The sequence below is a fragment of the Diabrotica undecimpunctata genome, chromosome 6, assembly GCF_040954645.1.
Source record: "Diabrotica undecimpunctata isolate CICGRU chromosome 6, icDiaUnde3, whole genome shotgun sequence".
In the NCBI taxonomy this organism is placed as follows: Eukaryota; Metazoa; Arthropoda; class Insecta; order Coleoptera; family Chrysomelidae; genus Diabrotica; species Diabrotica undecimpunctata.
In genome coordinates, this window is record NC_092808.1 from 33,508,965 (window position 1) to 33,532,339 (window position 23,375).

At 32.9% G+C, this 23,375-nt stretch overlaps 1 protein-coding gene across 1 annotated transcript in view; it reads left to right on the plus strand.

Moving 5' to 3' along the window:
• The window catches only part of LOC140443373 (uncharacterized), a 151,008-nt gene that overhangs the window by 118,639 nt on the left and 8,994 nt on the right, over window positions 1-23,375 (plus strand). The window contains exon 4 of the mRNA XM_072534604.1: window positions 13,010-13,247. Coding sequence (XP_072390705.1) covers window positions 13,010-13,247 — 238 coding nt within the window. The remainder of the gene's footprint in view (window positions 1-13,009; window positions 13,248-23,375) is intronic.

Here is a 23,375-nt window from a genome sequence, read left to right on the forward strand (position 1 = left end):
ATTATGGCGTGGAATTTTCACAAAAAACTACTATAACAGTAAGCAATCTTAGGCTTTTCAATTACGATTATCGGTCTGACTGTTGCAACACAAATAAATGGTATCAGCCTAGTTATTAATAACTATTAACGATTCATGAAAATTAACGATAAGCTTTAACAAAATTTATTAGCAACTTGGTTAAATTATTAAAGAAAGTCATGTGAAATAACCAAAAAATACGATTATGTATTTTAAACATTACCTTTAAACGCATATAACTTGAAAACTACTAACCATATCTCATTGAGACAAAAGGATGATATTTATGTAAAAAGTAACGAAGAATAAAAAAACATTCTGAAATGATTATTACGACAATGGTGTAGATTGTGAAGGGGACAAGGAAGTATCTATCCCTACAGCACGCCTCTGGTAACAGCGGAAAACTATCTTTTAACACTAGTTAAAGAGTCCTAACTGTGTAAACTGTTTGTCAAATTTGTAAGAAGTATTTTTTTTAAGTGTTTTAGATTGATTAAATTTTCGTATTTTGTGCTAAGGTTTCTCCAGTTACTATATGGACAATTCTTAATGAAACACCCTGTATACACAACACTAAAATAGATATATTGTTGCTATTATATAATTCTTCTATATTCCTTCCGTATAAATATACTATAACCTGATCATTTTCAGTAAACATAACCTATACGCTTTATTTGAAACGCGTAGTGCTGGTGAACATAAAAAGTATGTTTTCATGTACTTAAAAATCATCTAAAAGTATGTTGTGTTCATAAATGGTAGCCATGTGGAGGCTACCCCCCGGTTGTACTCCGGAGGATCTATTAGTTGCTCGACGACTTGCTGTACGATCCCAATCTGTACATCATAAATTACATGCTGCAAATATGATCTACAGTGGTAAGTTTGAAACGTACTATATAATATATCAATATACAGTGTATTTCATCAATTTGCGACTTTTTGGAATAAATATTTTATCCTCTATTAAAATCATATTGAAATGACAATACAGTGATAATCGGAAATTCCTATTTAAACATTGTCTTAATCAACAAAAAATGCCATTTTAAGTTCTTGAACATACTACATATTTATTAAGTGGTATAAACAATTAGTAATACAAAAATAGAACGTAATACATATTTTCCTACTGCTTGTAAATTGTAGTCGTGCTTCCTTCATGTGTTAAGTATCTTTCATACTAAACAAACCCTTGTAAATATTCTTTTGTTGTGGAGTTATTACAGTAACCTAAATAAAGGTGAAACATCAATACTATTAAATGTTAGAATAAGTGAACGTCAATCTTATATCAAAAATAAAGAATTTCATAGATCTCGAATATTTTAACACGCATGTGAATGTGAAAATGAACATAGGGTTTAATGGAAAGATTTAAGTTTAGTCCTTTAAGAAACAGATGGTAAAAGAGAAATATCAAAGAAGTTGGTCTTATTATGTGATATGAAACCAATTGAAGGGTACAAGGGAAAAGGCAACTAAGTCAAAAAACTATATTTTTCAGGAGAAGGAAAACAAAATTTGTAACGATAAAAATCCTATGCTTTTTCACATTTTTAGGTAAATATTTTTTTATATTTAGTTCGATATGTACTTTTTAAAAACAGCTGGAATAATGTTATGATTGAATTATTATTTCGTAGTTAGATATTTTTTATTTAAACAAAATGTGGACTAAGTTGGTTCTTCTCCTGAACAGATCAAAAAAATTTTATTTTTATTATTTTATAGGTATATACCTATATCCAAGAAAAATAAGCAAATAGATGGTCACAGTTCAGATTAATTAGCCTGATGAGTCATTTTCTGAAAATTGTACATTAACGTATATGCAGAGAATGCGAAAGAAATCTGAGCGACAATCAATTTGGATTCCGTATGGGGCTTGGTACGAGGGAGGCATTATTTGGCCTCCAGATATTACCACAAAAATGCCGAGATCAACGAAAAGACGTGTTTCTTTGTTTTATCTCCTACGAAAAAGCGTTTGATCGAGTAAAACACACAGAACTTATAGAAACCCTAACACAATATAGTATAGACCATAACACGGCGGCTCTTATTAAAAACCTATATTGGGATCAAATGGCTTCGATTAAAATAGACAATCGTATGACAGCAGAAATGTCAATAAAAAGAGGAGTTCGCCAGGGCTGTGTACTTTCTCCACTATTTAATATGTTTAATATATATATATTTCGAAAAGATCTTCCAAAATGCGCTCGAAAATATTGAAGAAGGAATAAAAATAAACGGAGAATATGTAAACAACTTAAAATACGCAGACGACACCGTCATTATTGCGGATAGTGCTGACAGTTTGCAACGACTTTTGAATGCCATAACCAGAGAGGGAGATAGCTTGGGGCTGAATATAAACACAAATAAAACAAAAATAATGGCCGTTACACATGCACCAAATGCCGACATTAACATTTGTATCTACAACAAACAGATAGAACCCGTACAAAAATTCCAGTATCTTGGTTGCTGGATAACAAACGATCTTGACTACGAAGTTAAAATATGTGCTAGTATAGAGTATGCTAGGTCCACTTTTCATGGAATGAAAAAATTCCTAATAAACTCTATCTTATCGTTGGATATCCGATACCAATTTGTAAAAACATTCATTTATTCCATATTGCTATACGGAGTAGAAACATGGACTCTCGAAATCGCAAGTATGAGACGTGTAGAAACCTTTGAGATGTGGGTTTTTCGAAGGATGCTGAGGATCTCTTAGACAGAGCACGTGACCAACAACAAGGTGCTGAGAAAAATGGGGACTGAGAGAGAACTCCTAAATATTGTAAAAACCAGAAAAACCAGTTATCTAGGAAATATTTACAGAAGAAAAAAATACAACTTCCTACGACTGATAACGGAAAGAAAAGTGGAAGGAAGAAGAGGTTCAGGAAAAATAAAATGCTCCTGGCTGAAAAATGTAAGAGACTGGACAGGCATGGAGACTCATTTAATACTAAAAACAGCTCAAAATAGAGAGCAATTTGCTGTAGTTATAGCCAATCTTTAGTAATGGAGAGGGCACCTTAAGAAGAAGAGTATTTTTTTATTTCATAAGGAATTTTTACATTACATTAAAAGAAAAAACCAAGCTACAAGCTATTGACTAAAGTTAATCTGATTTCTAAAAATCGGTTTGATCGTCGGGAACATCATCAGGCTCAGATGGTAACTCAGTCTGACTGGCAGAAAGAGTAGTACTCTTTAGATCCCTCTTCTTCACATAATTTCATTAGAACTTTTAGATCAGCACATTTTTCTTTGGGCAAAGGTATAAGCGTTTGGTTGAGCTTGAGTTCTTAAAGATCGGGTACCCTTGACTTCCCCTTCTAGTTCTTCCGTGTGATCCACGGTTTTGCATTTTGTTTTAAAAAACATTAACTGTTTTAGTTGCCGAATAGAAATAGAAAATTTCTTTTTGTAGAACTTGTAGGACAAAAATGTACCTCACTCTTTAATCATAATTTGTTCACATTATACAACAATAAAGGCATGTGGCTAAATTCGCGCGGCTTCTATAACCTCTTTTCAGCCATCTGAAGTTGTAGCCTTTGCAATTTTGGGAATCAATCCCATATTTTTGTCCGGGTAAGTAATTGTCACTGTGTCACTTTTTAGTGTAGCAGTTACGTAATGGAAGAACTGGATGATAGTGTGATTTTTATTTTATCCTCTGCAAGTGTCAGCAAACACATAAAGTGTTTTAACATCAGGATCCAGATAGGTGTTAAAAAATGATAGAGCTTTGAGACAACGTTATCTGACCCCTTTTTCACGATGGTTTGGTCGTACGTGAACATGATTGAAACACCATTTGACAAAATATGAATATTAAAAATATAGAATGGCAGCTGTCTTCTAAAATAGACTTCAGCAGAAGTTATATTCGGAGTAGGGAGATTTTTTTCTATAGCGATAGTCTATGGCTATAGCCTCTACAGTTAATGACTTTCTAGCTTCAGTTTTTGGACACCTTTTCAATTCATAAAACCAGTCAACCTTCAAATGGAATGTCTGTTTAAGTTCTATCTTCCTGACATCGTTCTCTAACTTTACTTTTTCGTCATCATCTTTTGAAACAGAAATTTTTGCTATCAAGCTCAATAATTTTGGCTTTCTGCTCGTCACTCCAACAGCACGTTTCAGTTCGTGGGTAACAGCAGAAGATGTTAAACTCTGACACAAGTATTTACCTTAATGTTTCATAACACATCTCAATATGGAGATATTTAGTCAAAAATAATTCAAGAAGCTTTTTAGCATTCATATCTTCCGGAAGGTAAACTCTGTTAGGGTTCTTCAAACTGTAGTGCGCTTTACGTCCGTTTATTGAGCAAAAAAAAAACTGCAATAACTTACTGGTACCTCTACTGCACTGCCATTTCTAATAAGTTTTACTTTGTAGGTGTAGGAGCTTTCATTCAATCTAGCGTCTTCGTTTTTCCTTGGTCTTCGTTGAAACACAGGTCGTAATCAGATAAGTCCAGATAAGTAACTATTTTGGGCATCATTACCGTTGTCACGGCCAATGTTATTAAACTGTTTTATTAAATCACTTTGTTCGGCAACAGAAAATATTCTGGAAGCACTTATACTGCTTGCACTGAGGGTCTTCTCCGATTTCAAATGTCGAGGCTCGTAGCTTCTTAGCAACATCTATAAGACGGCCATGTGTTTTACGCTGTTTCGTTGATTTTTCTTGATTAACACATGTATTTTCGTCACTGTCAGATATTTTAAACATTAAAACTTTCAGCAAAGACTCTTAAAACTGAAGAATACTGAATACTTAACAACTTAACGAACAAGCATGATTAAATGTGTCGAAACAACAACTAATAAACACAGCTGCGATGATCTGCGTGAGAGTAATAACGAATTTGCATGTTCTTTTGCCCATATAAATACCACTTTCACTTTAGACAAATTATATTTTATATTACATAAAATTGTAGAGTTGTAAGAACTGAAATCTGTGTTTTCAATTGCAGGTATTGCAGATCTGGAGTCTGTTAATATATCAGCTTTTTTAATATTTTCTCTTGAACCGATTCTAGAGCTTTTTTGATGGCCATAAGTTCAGCTGAAAAGATGCTACTAGCACTAGATAATTATTGAATTGGTGGGTATATTGCACAAAAATAGCACATCCTACTCCTTTTTCAACTTTTAGTTTTTAGAACCGTCTGTGTAAATCCCTGTCCAATCCACAAAGTCGCTCAGTAGAGATTTTACTAAAATATTGTTTAATAATTGATTTGATTCTGTATATTTAGGAATTATCATTCTTGGTTATCAAATTTATAAACGGAAATTTATAAATTGGTAGTAATTTAAATTTCTGTAATTCCGTATAATTCCTGGTTTCAATAAATGTATGTGTTAGTGGGGGAAAATTTTTTATTCTCCAATATGTATTAGTTAAGTTTTCAATGTTTGTGTTATCATATTTGTTGAAAGGCCTGACTCAGTGTTTCTCAGCTTCATACAGTATTTTTGAGCTAATAGTTGTCTTGTCTACGTAATTCTTATGTAATTTGTACCATGGACTTGAAGTTTTTGCAGATATAGGCTGCGGTGTGCCATTCATCATATTTGAAAGCATATTCAGTTTTTAAAAGCATTCTGGATAAGGAAAGGATTTGTAGAATACCTGGGGAACTCATTTAGAGACGTATCTATTTTTGGATTTAAATCATCCAGGAAGGAAAAATTACATGTACGGGAATAGTAAGCCTGAACTGTGATAATCTCAGACCAATATGACATTTCTATGTCTATGTAAAGATTGAAAGATATTTTTATTCTACAAAAAATTGTTGAGTAGTCTACGTTATTGTTGTCTGCATCGGCTTAAATCGCCTTTGTTTCTGGGCTGCAGTTATCTTGGGACCAGTAGCTGCGTTTTTAGTGTAAGGTTGGCTGCCTTCAGTCTCCTTCTGACTGTCCAAACGCTCGTAACCACATCTCAGACCTCTCTAAGCTCTTCTTTAAGATTAGCACCAGTAAAATATCAATTTCTCAGGGATTTCCATACTTGTCGATCATCTCCCTCTGTTGTTATTCGTTTACGGACTCTTCCTTGTCGGCGGACATAATCACCAGTATCTTGGTACCGACGATATACTCTATACAGTGGATTGACTTAAATTTAGTCAATTTGCCATGGCCCTCTGGCTTAGGGCCATTCTCAATAATGCTACTGCTTGAGCTGTTTTGACGGATGTGGCCTATTGTAAACAGGAGACATACTTCCGTAAAATAATTTTGAGTAGATTACTTGCACTATAGTGTAGATCTTTTTGATATACTATATATATATATATATATATATATATATATATATATATATTCATACTCTTTGAATGCTCTAACCATAGAGGACTTCGCTTCTACAGCAGCGTATAAAATATTTTCTACAGTATTATGTCATCGTATAGCTCCATATGCAGAACGGATAGTAGGAAAATACTAGGCTGGTTTTAGAGATGGTAAATCGACAATTCATCAGATTACAACCCTAAAACAAATTTTAGCAAGATGAAACGTTTAATTATAGAAGTAACAATAAAAGAAATGATCAGAAACGAAGACGTACGAAACAGAACCAGAGTTACAGATGTTATGGCGAGAGCTTGCAGATTGAAATGGAGATGGGCTAGCCACTTGGAAAGGATGATGCATTGAAGGTGGACACTCAAGTTAACCGAATGGTGACCAAGAACAGATAAACGAAACACAGGAAGACCACCTACACGATGGCAAGATGATATGCGAAAGATGAAGAAAAAATGGACAGGTTATTTAGAGTTGTCGTGGAATCCACAGTAGCCACACTATTGCTGCAAAGAAGTTTAAATATTTAAGTTACATGAGAACTTGTCATTTTCCGCAAAACTATTTGCGATATATCATGCTCTAGCATGCGTTGTTATCCATGCTTATGACAAAATCATTATGACCATTTAATTATGGTTATGCGTGATTTAAAATATGCTTTTTCTGCTTTAAAAAACTCGAGCATTTATAGAAAAAGGGTCTTGTTAGAATTTAGAAAAACGACTAAAGTTGCTGCAATGACTACTCCCGCCATTGTCTTTTAGATAGTCACTTTGGTATTTCTAACATGCTAACAAATTTTAAAAGAAATTAGGGATATTAAATCGTGTACTTCCTGCTATATAATCAACAGGTTATGTACCAAAACTCATCCTGTTTTACCTATTGCTGTAAGAACGAAGAAGTTACCCCAAATAGAAAAAAATATTCCATGTTTCTTATTGTTAGGTGACTTTTATATCATGTTACTGTCAAAGCCTACCTTGCTAGATCCAAACTAAACGAGCTAGAACTATATGATTGTTCTAATAACGTTGATAATAGAGTATCAGTTTTCTCCGAAGCTTAGTGGTTAGAGGACGGCCAGAAAAACATAATATATTTCTCATGAACCTAAGTGATAATAAAAATAATATCTATCTAAGATTTACTAGTATACAAACACATAATTTAAAGTAATAAACTATTTACAATACACGTACTTAATAAAATAAACCAGAAATATGGACCTATCGAGTTCTTAATAACAATTAGTTTCAATTCGTTACTTGGCGATTCCGAGCTTGTACTTGAGCGAGTAAACATATTTTTGTGCTTAGCTCTGTTATCTTTATAAACCGTAGTGCTATCGAAAAAATATAGTTAGCTATACTAAAACACTAAAAGCAACTGTTTAAACAGTTTAAGCAGTATAGAGCTCTTATTCGCTCTAGATTGTATTATGGCAGCATACTCTACATGACCACCTGCAATACTTATCTCAAATCTCTAAATTCAATATAAACGACCTCTTTACGTATATGAGAAGACGGGACATTTAGTCCCGTTGAAAGCATGTGCATTGAATCTTTCAAGCCTCTCCTTTTCATACGACGTCAGTTTCTACTCTCTTCTTATTTCAGTAGTTTCCGCCAATCCAAAAAATCCAGTAATCAAACTAATCAATATTATCCATCAGGTTCCTGAAAATAAAGACAGATCTGAGTACCCTCTTTCACAATTAGTAAAACCTTTGTTAGCAGATATAGACCTGACAATTACCGTCAGTACCTCCAATATTCCTCTACGGACCAAAAAGGTACCTACTTTCAATACTAGCCTAACTCGACGTAAGAAAGAAGAAACTCCTAGCCGTCTTCTGAGACAATTATTTATTCTTCTTCTTCTTCTTCGCGCGACTAGGTTACTCCTGTTTGTCTGCCTCTTATTCTGTTTCAGTCGTTTGACTGTACATTATCTTTCCACCTTTTTGGCGGCCTTCCAACGGTTCTTCTGCTATACGGCTTGTTATTCTTACAGATGTTCGCTAATCTATCTGGTCCCATTCGGTTTACATGTTCGTTCCAGTTTTTTTTTTTTTCTTGTTTTTATCCACCTGTTAATATTTTGAATTTTGCATTGTTCGCGTATACTTCTGTTGGTTTGTCGGTCTCTTAATGATATGCCCGCTATTGATCTTAATACTTTCATTTCGATATTGTTGATTTGTTGTTTCGTCTATCTTGTATCGGTCCTTGTCTCCCCTGCATATGTTAGGATTGGTCTTCCTGTTGTCTTGTATACTTTCATTTTGCTTTCCGTGGTCAGATATTTGTTTCTCCATATGCTTTCTCGGAGGCAACCACTTACTCTTGCCGCTTTTGATGTCTGCCTTGTGGTCTCTGAATTATTTCAAGAAGCAATAAATAGCAAACAATGCAACCAAATTCTTTAAACCGACGCCTCAAAAAATGGAGAAAATACTGGCTGTGCTGTCTGTATCGAAAATACAACCTTACACTCTACACGCTGTACACCAACTTCCAGCGACTTGTAGTACTCATACTGCAGAATTATATGGAATCCTTAAAGCTCTTGAAAGGACTCTGCCTAATAGGAAATCTCTAGCAATATGCACTGATTCTGTTTCTTCAATTCAGTCCATTACTAACATATTCTTATTAAATCCGATATTAAAAAAAAATCAACATATCTGTCATCAACATCATACCAGAGGAACATCAATAACTATTATTTGGACCCCATCTCAAGTGGGGATCAGTGGAAATGAATCCGCAGATATCGCAACAAGAAAGACAAGTTGTTCTAACTTAGGTACGCCTAGAAAAAATTCAACTTCATCACGATCTAACAGCAACTATAAAACAAAAAACTCACAGAAAAAAAAACAGAAAACATGGCAAACTCACTGAAATGGACAAAACACAAGACTGCGTATGATCCAATCTACTGTTTACTCACCTAAAATACCTACAAGACGAGGAGGGACAAAATCATCATTCGAAGACTTCGTATAGGTCACACTCGCCTCACCCACGGATACCTCATGACTTCAGAAAATCCACCTGCTTGCAAACATTGTGATTCTCATCGCCTTACAGTAGAACACTTACTCGTAGAGTGTAGAGTAGACTAGCACATACTATAAACAATAACTATAATATAAACGCAGATACTTAGTTCGCCAAATCTGTATGCTGCTCTGCTATAATTGACTTTTTAAAAGATTGCAGATTATACTACTACTACTACTATCGGTTTACAGCGTTCTCCGACGCCTTCCGACTCCTAACCGCCATTCTTCTCTATTTAACCATAGGCCTGGAGGGATTTCTCTTTCCTTTAGTTCTTTTTCAATTCCCTCTCTCCAGCTTCTTCTCGGCCTTCCTCTTTTTCTTCTTCCTTGTGGTGTCCACGTCAAAATCTGTTTCGGAATCCTGTCATCTGGCATTCTCTGTACATGGCCTTACCATATGCAGATTATATCATCTTATATAACAAATATTGTAGAGATAGTGCAAGCACTCCTGACCACGGCGCAGTAGACGAAATTTGGTTTAGTCCCCACTTCCATGCGAAACGCATTGTACTATGCACTGTATAATTCCACTTATAATAGAACCTTTCTGCCTTTACGCGAATTTGACTCCGCCTTCGCGCAGCTCCATGGTCAGGAGTGTTTGAACTATCTTTTAAAAACAAATATTGTAATAGATTATACTGATTTGTGATGTAAGAGACTGTATTTAAATAACTCTAATGTGACTTATTGCATTTAACTTAAATGTAATAGGTACAACAGATGTTTTTATGCCCGTGTAAATGGCCGTAGCTGTCGAGACACGTTAATTTTAATAAAAAAATTGCTGTAATAAATTGTTAAACAAAATTTTCGAACTGACATTCAATATTTTGAAGAAGCTATTCTGTTCTGTTCATAAATTGTGTTATAATTGGTTTCAAATGAGTGTAGAGTAATAAATCATGAAGTGTCATAAAATTTGCCTGAATTTCGGTGTCGTCATGGGCGTAGGCAAATGGACGGATGTCAACTTCGTCGTCAAAAATTGATGTACCTCAAAATATCATATTTTGGATATTTTGTGATAACCAATTTTATTTAATTTTTCGATTAACTTATTCTTCAAACTCGTATTCCATTATATGGTCATTAAAGCTAATTACATTTTTATTTATAAAAACAAATTCACTTCCTTACTGAACGAATAAAAGCATTAGAAGAAACTGATAAGGGTATGACGCACCTCCTAATATTACTAAGAACTAAAATAAATCAACATGAAGACTAATAACGCGTAATGAGGTTTTACTTACACTTTCATTATAATCCCTCTTTTATTTTATTATTATCATTCGACATTCGACATTCGAATTAGTAATTGTTACTACACCAATTAAATGTACAGTAATATTGTGATATAGAAATAGTGAAAAAGTTATAAAATGGCGACATTTACTCCAAAGAAAAGAGGTGTAAAAAATTCTCCGCTATCTGTTAGTGAAAAAGTTATAATTTTAAATGTATATGATTGCATAAAACACGATCACCCTAGTTTGTCTGTGCAAGAAAGTGTTGAGCGATGTGCCCGAATGACTGGAATTGGACAGTCCACGATTTTTAAATTATTGCGAGAAAGAAAGATATCAGGCCAGTTAAGTCCATGCAAGAGAAAATCAGGAAGACCAATAAAAATCTTAGGTGAAGACACCAAACGTGACATTCGAAGAAAAGTTCATTCGTTTTATTTTAAAAAGGAAATACCCACCCTTGACAAAATACTAATGGAGATAAGCCAAGATAACGATATTCCTTTGATATCCAGAAAACTTTTATGGAAAACTTTAAAAAGTATGAATTATTCCTGGGAAAAGCACAATCGAAAGGCACTATTACTGGAAAGTGATGAAATCATTTGCTGAAGACGAAAATATTTGAGAACTATAAAACAGTACCGCAGAGAGCACAAGAAAATTTTTTATCTTGATGAGACGTGGATAAACGAAGGTTATATAGTCCAAAAAATGTGGCAAGATAAAAATGTAACAAGTGCTCGCCAAGCTTTCATAGAAGGCCTTTCGACGGGTATTAAAGTGCCTTCGGGAAAAGGGAAGAGGCTTATAATTGCTCACATTGGAAGCGAAGAAGGATTTTTAAAAGAAGGTTTGTTAAGCTTTGAGTCGTGTCGGACGGGAGATTATCATGAGGACATGAATTCGGATGTCTTCGAAGACTACTTCGGGGAAATGTTAAAATTTCTTCCAGCTGATTTGGTCGTGGTTATGGATAATGCAAGCTACCATTCAAGGCGCATAGAGAAGGTACCAACTTCAGCTTGGAGAAAGCAAGAAATTATTAACTGGCTGTCAAATAAAGGTATTCAGTTTGAGACGAATTCAATAAAGAAGGAACTACTAGCCGTAGTAAAACAACATAAATCTCGCTTCATAAAATATGCCGTAGAAGATGTAGCAGAAAAGTATAAAGTAACTGTGCTACGCCTACCGCCATATCATTGCGAATTAAATCCCATAGAACTTATATGGGCACAAGTTAAAGGATATGTTGCAAGGCACAATACCACATTTAAAATGAAAGATGTCAAGGTATTGTTTGATCAAGCCATTATGGAAATCACATCAGAAAACTGGCAAAAAGCAATCCAGCATGTTTTAAAAGAGGAAGATAAAATGTGGGAACTGGACAACTTGGTCGATCAGGTGGTTGACCCTATAATTATAACACCAGGGGATGATGACAGTTCTTCGGATGAGGACTATAGTGATGTAGAATTGTAATAACGTATCCAGTAAAGTTTTTGTAGTTTTTGTGAATAAATTGATTTAAACTCCCCACAAGTGTTTCAATATGTAAAGTTCATTCGTGTGTGTTTGTGAGTATTTCCCGATTTCGGTTCGTATATATTTTATTGTTACATTTTATATTTTTTTAATAACACTGTTCTGCTGTATTACATTTTTATTTCCTTTAATATGATTTTTAAGAATGCATATTCTTTTGTCAATTAACCCACTAGCGCGCCTCTGGCTCAGTGTTTATCTGTCGATAACAATGGACTAATCCCTTAAAACAGGGTGATACCTACCTGCTCTTTATGAAACGACAGAATTTTGCAATGCGGACGGAATTTATTGACGGATTATTGACGGATTACCCTGTAGCGCTTTTGAATACTTCATGAGATTTTATTACTCTACACTCATTAGAAATAGATTATAGTTTTATAGTAAGTTAAAAATGAATCACCCTATACCTGTTTTGTAAATATAGGTATATTTGTTTTTACCATAAAGCAATTAGGCCGTTTATGGTTAGCGACGTCTTGTTGTTGCATTCCTATGCTTAACAATACAAAAAAAAAACAATAAATTTGCAAGTAATTTCGACAACTTGTTGACCTTGCCAAAATAACCCAATGTGTTAGGTAGAAATATCTATTTTTAAAACCACAAAAACAATAAATTACTAAAATCAACTTTTGGGAGGTACCTAGTCCCCTCCACAATTTCTGTTTTAATATGAACTCCAATAATTTATTATATAAAAAACTTAAAAAATATTCTTTTTGTTAAGATCCTTATCATCTTTTGAATGCGGCAACGAGTCGATTGGTAGCGCAAGGCTCCGGTCAGATCCAACTATGGCAATTTCTGCTCGAGCTGCTCAACGATTCGTCGAATTCCGCGTGTATCACGTGGGAAGGCACCAATGGCGAATTCAAACTCACCGATCCCGACGAGGTAGCCCGGCGATGGGGAGAAAGAAAATCCAAACCGAATATGAACTATGACAAACTCAGTAGAGCTCTTAGGTAATTATTTAAATTAACACATCAAAAATATTATTCTAAAAAAGTTCCTTAAATTTTCGTTTAATTTATAATTAGTAATAAAATAACTTTTTTAATCAGAAAATTATGTTAGGATTACAATAATTTTATGTATGTATTTCTAAATAATTATGACATAGTATCTTAAAAAAATACAAATCTTTATAAAAAGTTAAAAATTGTTTAAGGTACAAAATTAGTCCTAAACATACCTAAATAAAATATGAGGTTTGTACTGAATATTTCAAGTTGTAGTGGTAGTTTAATGAAGTAGCATTTTTAGTTCCTAGTCCTTGCTATTGAAATAGAATTAAAATCACCATTTTAATTGTAAATCTTCTGACAGTATAGGAATATTTTAAAAAAATTGTGACGATGATAATAATTTTGCTTTTCTAATCGTATTACAAATCACCGACAAATATCGCACCTATGTTGATGATCATTCTTCCTCTTGTCTCTTTCGCTACCAGTTTGTATTTTTTTGTTTTATCTATGTTTCTTTATCTATCATTTAGTGTGTACCCTATAATGCATTATTTAATATTAATTTAATACTCTCTTGGTTATTTTGGTGTCTGCTGTTGGGGCATATCCTTCTACTGGTTATCCTGGTAATTGTATAAAATAATTACTATTTTAATGGGAATAAGCCACAATTGAAGGTTTATAAAATAAGTTTCTTGACGTTTCAATCTTCACTTCGGAAATCGTTCTCAAAATAAAAACATTAATAAATTAAACAAATTTTGTTTTTGTTACCTGGTGAAAAATTCTTCTAATAACTTAATTTTATCGGACATTTATATTGACAATTCAGACATATATTATACATTTTAAAGTAGACGACTTTAAAATGATATTGCCAATATTGCTGAGTTGCGTTCCTGAGACGGCTTTATTGTAAAATAGTTCATTCGATTACATGAAATCAACTTTAACTTTAACGTAATTTATTTAAATTTATATTTAAAAATTTTAATCATACAAAAAATAAAAGTAGGAACAGTAAATAACAAACATTAAAACACAAGGACATCAAACTATCACACACATTTTTGAAGCTGAGCTTTAAATTGTTTTGTTTGTCTACTGGGAACATGGAGATTAATTTTTTCAAATAGTTGAGGACCAAAAATAATAGAGTGCAGTATACTATAAAACATAGTGAGATCTTTGTGCATGCGTAGGATTTGGAGAGAAGTTATGTTGAGGGACCTTTCCATATTTGAATAGTTAATTTCTTCAATGCTCTGGTTTTGTTTAAATGCAACAAATCTTAAGAATTTGTGTTGAAATCTCTCAATAGCTTGAATATGGGTGTTATAGTGAGGAGCAGTGGCGGCTCGTGGCTTTAGAGACAGGGTCGGCAAGGTTTTATGTCTCTTCATTCTTCTTCTTTGTCATTAATAGTATTATGGATATGATTTGTAGAAGTTTTATTCCGACCAAGACATTTTAACTTTTTAACACTAAGTTCCATTCAGTTGCTGTCACACCAATAGCTCAACCGATACAAATCAGACTATAGTTTTGAATAGTCACCATCATTCTCAATTTTCAAATATAATTTTATTCAGCAAACATTAGGAAAGAAGCAAAGAGGAAACAGGAGGCAATGTCATTATACTATGTACTATCCCGACATGGCAGGTATTTAGTCTAGCATTTAGTTTCCTCTCAATTAACACCAAATTCTGATTTTATATGTATTTTATATAAAAAACATAAATGATGTATCCTCGATATGTTATTGACCAACTTATGGTGGTATTGTCTTTTTTTAATGGAATGTGATAATGAATAGAATGCAACTGTGATAATGGATAAAATTCAATATCAAAACAAAATTAAAGATCTAATAACAAACGGACCTTATACAAAATTAACAAAGGATCCAACAAAGCCTTTGGAAAACAGAATATATAGAACTTTTGAAGTTTAAAGATTATTTAACAAATTATCAAAGCAGATTAATTACAGCTCATTACATTAAGACCCCTCATTTTTATGGAGTACCAAAAGTTTATGAAACGAATATACCACTAAGACCTATTTGTAGTACCATGAATTCTCCTTGTAGTGAACTGTTAAATTTTTTATTAAATATTATACAATCATTTACAAATAATAATGACACATTTATAAAAAATACACAACATTAAAAAAATATATCAAATATTGAATTTAATTCAAATAATATTTTAGTAAGTTTTGACATAATTAGTTTATTTACAAATGTGCCATTAGATAAGACTTTGAATATAATCAAGACAAAATTAGAGAGTGATGATACATTGGCAACTAGAACAAGACTAAATATATCAGGTATAATGGAATTATTGACATTATGTACTGATAATACGAAATTGATGATAAAATTTTGATCTAGCAATGGGTTCTAGTTTACCTCCAATATTAGTCGATATATTTATGGAAGATTTTGAAACAAATATTATTTCTAAACAAAATTTAAAACCCACAGTATGAAAGAGATATGTAGAGGAGGTAATCTCAATATGGCCTCATGGATTAGAGTTGTTGGACACATTCCTGAATTATATAAACGATAAAGAAGAGACAATAAAATTTACCATGGAAAAGGAATATAATACCACACTACCTTTCCTGGATGTTTTAATCTCTAAGAACGATACTGGATATGAGACTCAGGTGTATAGAAAACCAATACACACCAACAGATATTTAAATTACAAATCAAATCACAATATCAATTTTAAAAAGGGAATCATTAATTCCTTATACGATAGAGCCAAATTGCTTGTTCTAACGAAAATTCGTTCTTAGAGGAAAAACATTTGTTAACATCTGTTTGATTAACTTATACAAAATTAACAAAGGATCCAACAAAGCCTTTGGAAAACAGAATATTATAAAACTAATTATCCTTTATCGTTTATAAATAGGGAATTTTTAACAATCGACCGAATAGAACGGAATAACTTAGAACAAGATCCTACAGCATACAAAATGAATAATACGAGGAAAATAACAATACCATACTTAAAAGGATTATCAGAAAAACTTAAAAAGATAGGAAATAAATTCAACATTAACTAACATTTAACTAGACCTAACAATGAACAAGAAAGAACAAAGAATTGTATTTATAAAATACCTTGTGAACGCTATCAGCTTTATTTAGGTGAAACATCAAGGCGATTAAATGTTAGAATAAATGAACATCAATCTTATATTAAAAATAGAGCATTTGATATATTTCAAATATATAAACACGCATGGGAAAATGAACATAGGGTTCAATGGAATGATTCAAATATAGTACTAAAAGAAACAGATGGTAAAAAGAGAAAAAAAAGAAGCGGCTCTAATTATGCTAAATGAGGCCTATTATGTCGCAAATTCCTCGGCAGAATGTAGTAGGATCTGGTTACCAATATTAAAAGAGACAGAGAAGTTAATAAAAAGAATATACCACTATTAGTAAGTCAGTAACATATCGAGGATACATCATTTATGCTTTTTAAATAACAAACATATAAAATCAGAATTTGGTGTTTATTGAGAGTAAACTAAATGTAAGACTTACCATGTCGTGATAGTATTAGGAGGTTTTTTCCTGGTTTTTTCATCATGATTTACTATGGAATACTAACAGGAGAATTTTACTGTTATCATGACATGTGGTTGTCTTTTTAAAGACGAATTAAATGCTATGATTTTTTCTGACGGATATTCTCACGTTAAAGCGTTGATTGAATAACCCAAATTTGGATTTGGATTATTCAATCAACGGTTAAAGTTGATTTTATGTAATCGAATGAACTATCTTATAAGTAAAGTCGTCCCAGGAGCGCAACTCAACAATATTGGCAATATCATTTTAAAGTCGTCTACTTTAAAATATATAATGTATGTCTGAATTGTCAATATAAATGAGCCAGATAAAATTAAATTATTAGAAGAATTTTTCTAGATAATTTATTACATTAAGTTTTAGTGTCACCTACGTTAAAATAACAACTTTGTACAGTGTGGCGCACCGAAAACGAAACAGAGGCATTTACTGGCAGATGATTCCTTTTTTGGAAAAACGCTCGGACCCGTCGATTTTGTTTTCGAGGGGGACACAAAATTGGCATAAAATCACTTTAACATTTCCAGCCCCTTAAGCGGGGGTGGCATCATCCCTAAAATCTTAAATCAAAAGAGGGGTCGAATGATCCATTATTTGAAAGGTCTTTCAACTCCCTTTATAATGATGTAAAATTCATGAATTCAATTCAGTAGTTTTGGAGATTTATTGATTTAAAGTTTAAAGTAGACTTTAATAGGTACATCAAATTAGTTTGTACTTCTTTCAGAAGAAATTTGAGTAAAAGCATTTTCTTGATAAGTAAATGCTTTTATTTACTACGCCCATGGTTTATTAATAATAAAAATAGCAATTGAAGTGTCCTTTGTGACAAAAAAAGTTGTTTCTTGAAGAAAGATAAGTAGAGAATGCCACGTACTTATTTTAAATAGGAAATAGTACATTAGTTTGCGATTGATTTGACCAATCTTTGTTGTTAAAATATCATTTATTGCTTTATACATAAATTAAACATGGTATATTCCACGGCAGAAAGGGTTGAAATTATTGAAATATTTTTCGGAAATAATCAGTGCGCTAATAGAACAGCACAAATTTTTAATGAGCGACATGAGAACAATAATGTGCACCGAAAATATGTTCTAGAACTTGTAGCTAAATTTCGGGAAACTGGATCAGTCGCCAATAAAAAACGTAATATTGAAAATCCTATAAGGAACGAAGCAACAGAAGTGGGGGTTTTAGGGCAAGTTATTGTAGATCCTACATTAAGTACCCGCAAATTGCAAACTTCGTGTGGTGTTAGTCGACGTACTATCCAACGGATTCTAAAGGCCCATAATTTTCATCCGTATAAAATTCACCTTGTACAAGAACTTAATGAAGACGATTTTGATAAGCGATTAGAATTTTGTGAAGTTATGAGTGAACGAATTACAAACGATGAACAATTTTTATTTAACATTTGCTTTTCCGACGAATGTTCCTTTTTTTTAAATGGCGAAGTAAATCGACACAATTGTCTATATTGGTCGGACTCTAATCCCAGAATTTACCATGAGGTACACACACAGCAGCCACAAAAATTAAATGTTTGTACTGGCATTTTTGGCGATCATTTGGTTGGTCCTTTTTTCTTACCTGGAAATTTGACTGGTGAAATGTATTTGGAATTACTGCAAAATGCCATAGATCCTGCGCTAACAGATATAATTGAAAATCAGAATGATGGTCGATACGTTGAGAATATGTTGATGTTCCAACAGGATGGTGCCCCACCACATTACGCATTAAGAGTTCGGCATTATTTAGATCAGACCTTTCCAGGTCAATGGATTGGTAGAAGAGGTGCCGTTGAATGGCCCCCAAGATCGGCAGATTTATCACCTTTGGATTTCTTTTTGTGGGGTTACTTAAAAAGCAAAATCTATGCTACTCAGCCAACATCCTTAGAAGATTTACGACAAAGAATTGTGAATGAGTGCCATCAAATTACTCCTCAAATATTGCAAAATGTCCGGCAACGTTTTCAGCAAAATCTTTATTATTGCATGGAAAGTAATGGTGGTCATTTTCAACATTTACTCGGCTGACAGGTCAGTTTATTCTTTATTTTTTAACAACTTTGCTGCTATGTATTGATCTCCTCTTACGATGATGTATTTAAACTTTAAATCAATAAATCTCCAAAACTACTGAATTAAAGTACATGAATTTTACATCATTGTAAAGGGAGTTGAAAGACCTTTTAAATGATGGATCATTCGACCCCCCTTTCCATTTAAGATTTTAGGGATGGTGCCACCCCCGCTTAGGGGGCTGCAAATGTTAATGTGATTTTATGCCAATTTTGTTTCCCCCTCGATAACAAAATCGACGGGTCCAAGCGTTTTTTTTAAAGAGGAATCATCTGCCAGTAAATGCATCTGTTTCGTTTTCGGTGCGCCACCCTGTATTACGATTTTATATACTGTTGTTAACTTTCAAACAAGTAAAGAAGGGAGATACAGTAACAAATTCGACATAGCGTTTTTATTAAATATTTTATTTTCGATGTCCTCATTTACCCCTGTTCAAATTTACTCTGATTGACCTTAATATGTATATCTAAAAATAATTGAATCGCCTAGTAAATCATTCACCTGCTGTGTATCTTTTCTGGATTTACTCTAGTTTCTTTCTGTTTTTTCTAGGTAACTCCGCATATCTAATACTTTTTTAATTTTTGTTTAACATCGATGCCCTAATAATATTTAATGTTCTAAATTCATAAAATGTCTTAACCCATTTAAGGCCGAAACTTTTGTCTTTGTTATATTGATGACATATTTAATTTTTAGGCTTATTAAGGTTGACAAAAGAAATATTTTGCAAAATATACGGTATATTTTTCAAAAAAGGGCGTCCTTTTAAAAGCCCGGTGGCGTATTCAATGATCGTGAATAACAAATAATTAAAAGTACCAAAATTTTAAAACTTACAGATTTTTATTCTAATTATTCCAACAAATTAAAATAAAAAAATCATAAATATCTAGTTTGTATGATATTTATAAAAACATTGTTTTGGATGTAGTGCTACATTCTAAGGTGCGTTTTCACCAAAAAACATTTACAAACATTTACACACAAACATTACCAAACATTTGCTAACGTTTGCCAACACATGTTTGGCATAGTTTGTCAAAAACAAGAACTCGAGAATTTGAGTAAGTTTGCAAACATTTGCCATCGTTCCGTCTTGTTTGTACAAAATGGCTCCGAGAAGAGAAGTTATATGTGCGACTAGTTTTATAATCATGTTTGAGTTAGTAAAAAACGAGAATATAAAAAAAAAGAAGAAATCGTAGATTTTGGATGTCAAATTTTTTAAAAAGGAGAAGTTCAATAGAACTTCTAAATGATTCATCCACACTATTTCTGTTGCTATTTCACACCAGGCGTCGAATTTTTTAAATTTATTGTAGTATATCTTGTAACTGGCATTCCATATGTATGGTTTCATTTTGTAAAATTCAATTTATTCTAAATATTTCTCATTATCCCATTCCATTTTTTTTTGTAAAAAACAATTAAGTCTCAACTAATCGCTCACCGAAAACAAACTATTCCTTTCTACTATGACAGGCTATAAAACCTAGTGTCTCCACCAAACACGCACGAACAACGAATCCCTTTGAAGTACCGACAGCCGACGGAACCGTGCGAAACAATTGAAAACGTTTGCAGTTGTTTGGGAGCGTTCTCAAATCTGTCTACACCAACCAAATAAAATTGTTTGCTAACAGTTGCAGTCATTTGCAAACGTTTGAAAACATTTTGCGCGTCTGGTGAAAACGCTCCTTTACCTTTAATGCAGCAAAAATTACATTTTTTGTAACAAGCAGCACAAAGAGTTTGAGTGTCCTTATAGACGATAAAGTGGTCCATCCGATCGTATCTTAAATGACTGTGCAAATTGGCTGAAGGTTTGCTGGGTCCTCTTTTTGTTGTCTTTTTAAAATATTTAAGAATGCCTACTGTAATTGTGCGACGATGCTGTAAATGATCCATTTTACCACCACTAATTCTATGCAAATGCCAGGCATTTTGTTCTGCTAGATCCACTATATGGCTTATTATGGGAAAATACAATTTCTTGCCACGGATGGCTACTCTGTAGTAGCTGATATTTTCATCTGGCCGATCGATGCCACCCATGTTTTCAATATTTTTTGAGAATACCGTTGTACTTGCTTCGTTGGATATATCTGATTGTGATTGGTTATTATGAAAACAACATTATTGTTATTCCATTTGCAAACTACTATTTCACTTTCCTCTGCCGTACAGTAGTCAAACAAACCTCTTTTTTTCTTTTTCAGTGTGTCTGAACCCTCAATATCACAATCTTTACCTAGGCGATTTTCTGTTAATGTACCTGTTAATTTATATCCCCTTAATGTAAGTTCTTCCAAAAGCAGCATCGTGGTAAAATAGTTGGCACAATATATATCATAGGATAATTTGGAAGGCTTGTCTTCTAGGCCATCAAAAAATTGTTAGACAACACTAGGTCCCAAACCAAGAAGTTTATATTTATCTTGAATAGTCGTTGAAGATCCCTGATATGGATCAAACCACTTCACATAACCTAGCCTAATAGCCCTTATCCAAAACTTATACCCCCATCTAATAGATTTACCACGGATAAACTGCTTGGATCCATGTTTTTCATAATACGGAACCATTGACTCATCCAAGCTGTGGTGTTCTTCTTGTGGTGCTAAATCGATAAATTTTTGATTCATTACCTCAATCAGAGGTCGAATCTTTGAAAATTTGTCCTGTGTATCCAATTTTGCATTATCACAGCAATTAATATTGTGTATGATAAATCTGAAACTGTTCTAGACATTGCATTAGCTACAAGGTCGTGAGTAGAATCAGGGGATTTTTCCCAGTACATATATATCAACTAGGAACACTCATATATCCACTATATAATAAACTTCCAATAAAACACTTAATTTCGTTTGTTGTAATATCACCTTCACGTTTTTGTAAATTGGCGTACATATTTAAAAATTCAACAAGCATCTGAATAACTGTATCATCAAAAAATAGGAAAAAAGTATTTACTGGGGAAATGATGTTTTTTGGACCTTATATTATACTCTAACTTGAAATCTTGCTATGTATATCTCTCTTGGTTCATCGGTAGTTTTTGCCGCGATTGCTCTTCTGTTCTTTCACATTTACTGTAGGAGCTACTTGTTTTTTAGACTTTGACGTATTCTTTTTAGAGTGCGGCAAAGGTATGTCGTCTTCATATTCATTGATATCGGATTTGGTATGAGTTTTTATATCATTTATGATTATCTTTGCCTCTACTCGTAGTTGATTTCCTGGCAAGTTACCTATTTCAACGGCCTATTCATCACCGCTATCCTCGTCAATCTCTTCCCCATCTTTGGGTGGAAAAATAATTATGTCATCAGGAAGTTCATTATCTGAGAGATTTTCTATCTCGTCCATTAACTCACTTAAAGTCAAAGGTTTTGTCCAATACCTAAAAAAATATTTATAATTAGTATAGCGAAAAACACCACCGTTCTTTATAAAGAACGCCAAACTTTGATAACCAATATACAAAAATAATAATAGTTTTTCTATTATTTAACTTTTTACATATAATATTAAAGGCATTTTAAATACATACATAAAATATCTTTGAAATTAAAGGATTTAAAGAATATATAGTCCATCTAATTTACTTACCGTTGCACGTCATTATCATTGACAGAGATCGAAGTTGACATAGTTGCCAAAGTATAAAAAAATTCTGAATCCATTTTAAATCAAATAGTCACATAATTATTGCAAAAGTGGATTATACAACAAAACAAATTAATATTTAATGTAAATAAATAGAAACAAAACAAAAGTTAAAAAATAATCTTGTTAAAAACAATTTGAGCCGCTTGTATGCGTCGTATAAAGATGTAAAATGGACTACATAGATTTTTATTTTTGGTAAAATGTAAAATAAAAAGTGTCAACACCGCAACTGTCAAATCAGTGTTACCAATTTATGCCAAAATATCACCTTCGTTCGATTACAGTTACAGTGTGTTCCGAACAAATGTTCTTCATAAAAACGCTTTAAATTGCATTTATACAAGTTAAATGAAACATATTATTGTGTATTTCTTTAAGTTAACATTAATAGAAATCTTTAAATATTATTTCTACGCGTATATAATAAAATATGTCTAGTGACTGTAATGTCAGTGTACTCTGCAAAGTGATTCTTAAAAAGAATTCACTTACCGCCTAAATATTTCGTGTTGGTATCATGTGACCTCACGGGCTATGACGCGGATGACGTGCAACGGTAAGTAAATTAGATGAAGTATATTTTACTCATCTTTTGTCAGTCATGTTTGGAAACTATAAACAGTCTTTCAGTTAACCCCAAAAATTCTGCCGAAAACACCAAATTTCAGATTTAAACAACGACTGTTAATTGTTTTTAATAAAATGGTTTTTTGT